Raw genomic sequence first — 2725 nt, forward strand, 5'->3', positions numbered from 1 at the left:
AAATCATTTGCTATTACAACATGTGTAAAAGGCCATGTCCAATATATTGCACATCAAGACTGAAAGGGGGTTATCTACTGCATTCTTTATATGAAATTGCAGAATTTTGAAGCTGAAATATTAGCAAAGGACTACAGTATTATAAAAGGAAACAAATATTTGGGAAATAGGGACATCTGATTCCATGTGCAAATTCATTATTTATTTTGAAGAACATCCTGTTAAAATTTCTATTTCTTGACATAGATGTCTAAAAACACAACATTATAATCTAGTTTTTATTTATTTAACTTCCATCTTGTTTGGGGATCTGTACATTGAGAAGTAGTTTGTGTTATATGTTATACTTTCTAAATTTTGAATTTCTTGTACAGTGACTTAGAAAGTTTTGTGAACACAATAAAAAATTCATTGCTACATGAATCTCAAGAAAATTAGAGATAAATCAAATAGTTCACATTGTAATTTTCTTATATTTCATTATGTCAAGAAATATATTAGACACAACTTGCCTCACATCATTTGTACCATCTATAATATGAACATCAGCAACAGTCTGAAAAACTTCATCCCTGTGTTTTTCATACTCAGGCCAAACACACACATCAAAATAACCAGGTACATCAGGGGGATCATAGATACGAACTTTCCTTCTTTCCCAGCATTGATCCCTGGTAAGGGTTAAATAATATTTTAAGTGACAAATTTCCACAATCGGCTGATAATTTAATACCAAAAATCCTTCAATTATTAAGATATGAAGTGGTAATTCACCTGCTAAAGCTTCAAAATTCATCAGTGGTAGGTCATTACTACTTTTTTCTTCGTGTATTTTGCAATGGCTAAAATGCTGCAGGAAATTAAACTGGGTAATTCTTTTAATGTCTGCCCACATTTTGTTCATATCAACACTTGACATTATCTCCCAGTTTATGTGGTTCAGTGTTGGGATCCATGTATGCTTGCTGCTATCTGGAGGCAGAAAATAGTCATCCTGGCACAAGAGATATGAACCTGGAAGGCTTTCATGCAAAGAACGTGCAACTGTTGTCTTCCCACCACACGTTACACCTGAGACACCAATTACAAGCCACTTTTTCATGGCTGGTGAATTGCATATACAGTAAAAACTATTAGTCCTCCAATAAAGCCAAGTCCCATGAAAGCAGGGATCAAAAGAGCATAATGAACAGATGGAAACAGAAGCCTAAGAGGATGTCCATCATCAACAAAGGGTAGAGCTATAACCCAAACGGTGTAAAGAAAGTAAAATAAACTACTGAACAAAATGAATATTTTTCCAAGTAAAGCGTCACGCATTGTTCGACAGTTAAGCACACATGCCTATAGACTTCCAAGATATCAAATAGTTAAAAGCCATACTTTTGCTTTCTGAAAACATCCCATTAGAAAACAGTCAGTACTGTAACTAAGATTATACGATGACAATCTTTCTTTAACGATTCTAAACTGTTATTATACACAATGATCTACGTATCAATGTATTCCTCTTCAAAGTTCTTAAAATCTTCCTCTGTAAAAACAGTTGTCTCTTCAGTTTTCAGATTCTTATCTCCTTTAGAGCATTTACTTGCTCGCTCAAGGATCTGTAAAAGACAAAGCATAAATTTAGTTATATTTTACTAATACCATGTTGGTATTCTTAAGCACAAACATATTGTTGACAATTAATATGCTCCCATTTTAGTACCAATTATTTAAAATTGATTTGACCAGAATACACATTCCATCCACAGTTAAAATAAAATACTATAAAATATTAGAGAGGGGGAAGGAGAGTGGGGGGGGGGGGGGGGGAGAGGGCGAGAGAAAACACACGGTGACAGACCAGACTCCTAGCCCCTAGCTCATGGTATACATATGGAATAAAACCAAACTTGACTAACAACTATGGAATACAACTCAGATTCATCTTAAATAAGCATATGATGATGTGATCTGTTAGTAAGTCTTTCTGTTATGGTAGGGAGAAGAACACGTGCAAGCTATACTATAAGGGATGTGGTGCAGCTCGACCAGTGGTAGGGTATTGGGTCATCAGGGCGAGAAGGTAACCAGTAATCATGCAATAGTCAAGTTACTTTCACACTTTATTCATAACATGATACATACATACATACATACATACAATCTAGCAGTCAATGCCCTGTCAGCCTACCACCTGATGGGGCATGTATGAACAACAACTGTTGACAACACCACGACAGCCGACAGGCGTGGCCAGCTGTATAAGCGACTGATGACCCCCACATGTGGAAACAGCGGATGCTGGAATGATTGTACAATGCGGGGGATGGGGTGCATGTTCTTTTACTCTAATTCTACATCTATACTCTGCAAACCATTGTAAAGTGCATGGCAGAGGGTACATCCCTTTGTACTAGTTATTACGTTTTTCTCCCGTTCCATTTGCATATTGAGCGTGGGAAGAATGACTGACTGAATGCCTCTGAACACGCTGTATTTATTCTCATCTTGTCCACACTATCCCTATGTTAGTGATTTGCAAGTGGTTGTAGTCTATTACTAGAGTCATCATTTAAAGCCGGTTCTTGGAACTGTTGCAGACTTTCTCGCAATAGTTTTAAATCTTCAAGAGTCAGCCAGTTCAGTTTCTTCAGTATCTTTCCCACAGATCAAACAATCCTGTAATCATATGTTCTGCCCTTCTCTGTATACATTCAGTATCCCCTGTTAGTCTTAT

General features: G+C 36.6%; 1 protein-coding gene across 1 annotated transcript; it reads right to left on the reverse strand.

Annotated features, from left to right (window-relative positions):
- Window positions 1-209: 209 nt before the first annotated feature.
- On the reverse strand, window positions 210-1240 carry LOC124788304 (nicotinamide riboside kinase 1). The gene has a single exon (XM_047255534.1). It carries the CDS (start codon window positions 1100-1102, stop codon window positions 455-457), a length of 648 nt encoding a protein of 215 aa, XP_047111490.1. The 5' UTR covers window positions 1103-1240; the 3' UTR covers window positions 210-454.
- Between the last annotated feature and the right edge of the window lie 1485 nt (window positions 1241-2725).

The sequence above is a fragment of the Schistocerca piceifrons genome, chromosome 3 (assembly GCF_021461385.2).
Source record: "Schistocerca piceifrons isolate TAMUIC-IGC-003096 chromosome 3, iqSchPice1.1, whole genome shotgun sequence".
In the NCBI taxonomy this organism is placed as follows: Eukaryota; Metazoa; Arthropoda; class Insecta; order Orthoptera; family Acrididae; genus Schistocerca; species Schistocerca piceifrons.

Coding starts and splice junctions, on each gene's coding strand:
- LOC124788304 (XM_047255534.1), bottom strand. CDS start 1,102: ATGAAAAAGTGGCTTGTAATTGGTGTCTCAGGTGTAACGTGTGGTGGG.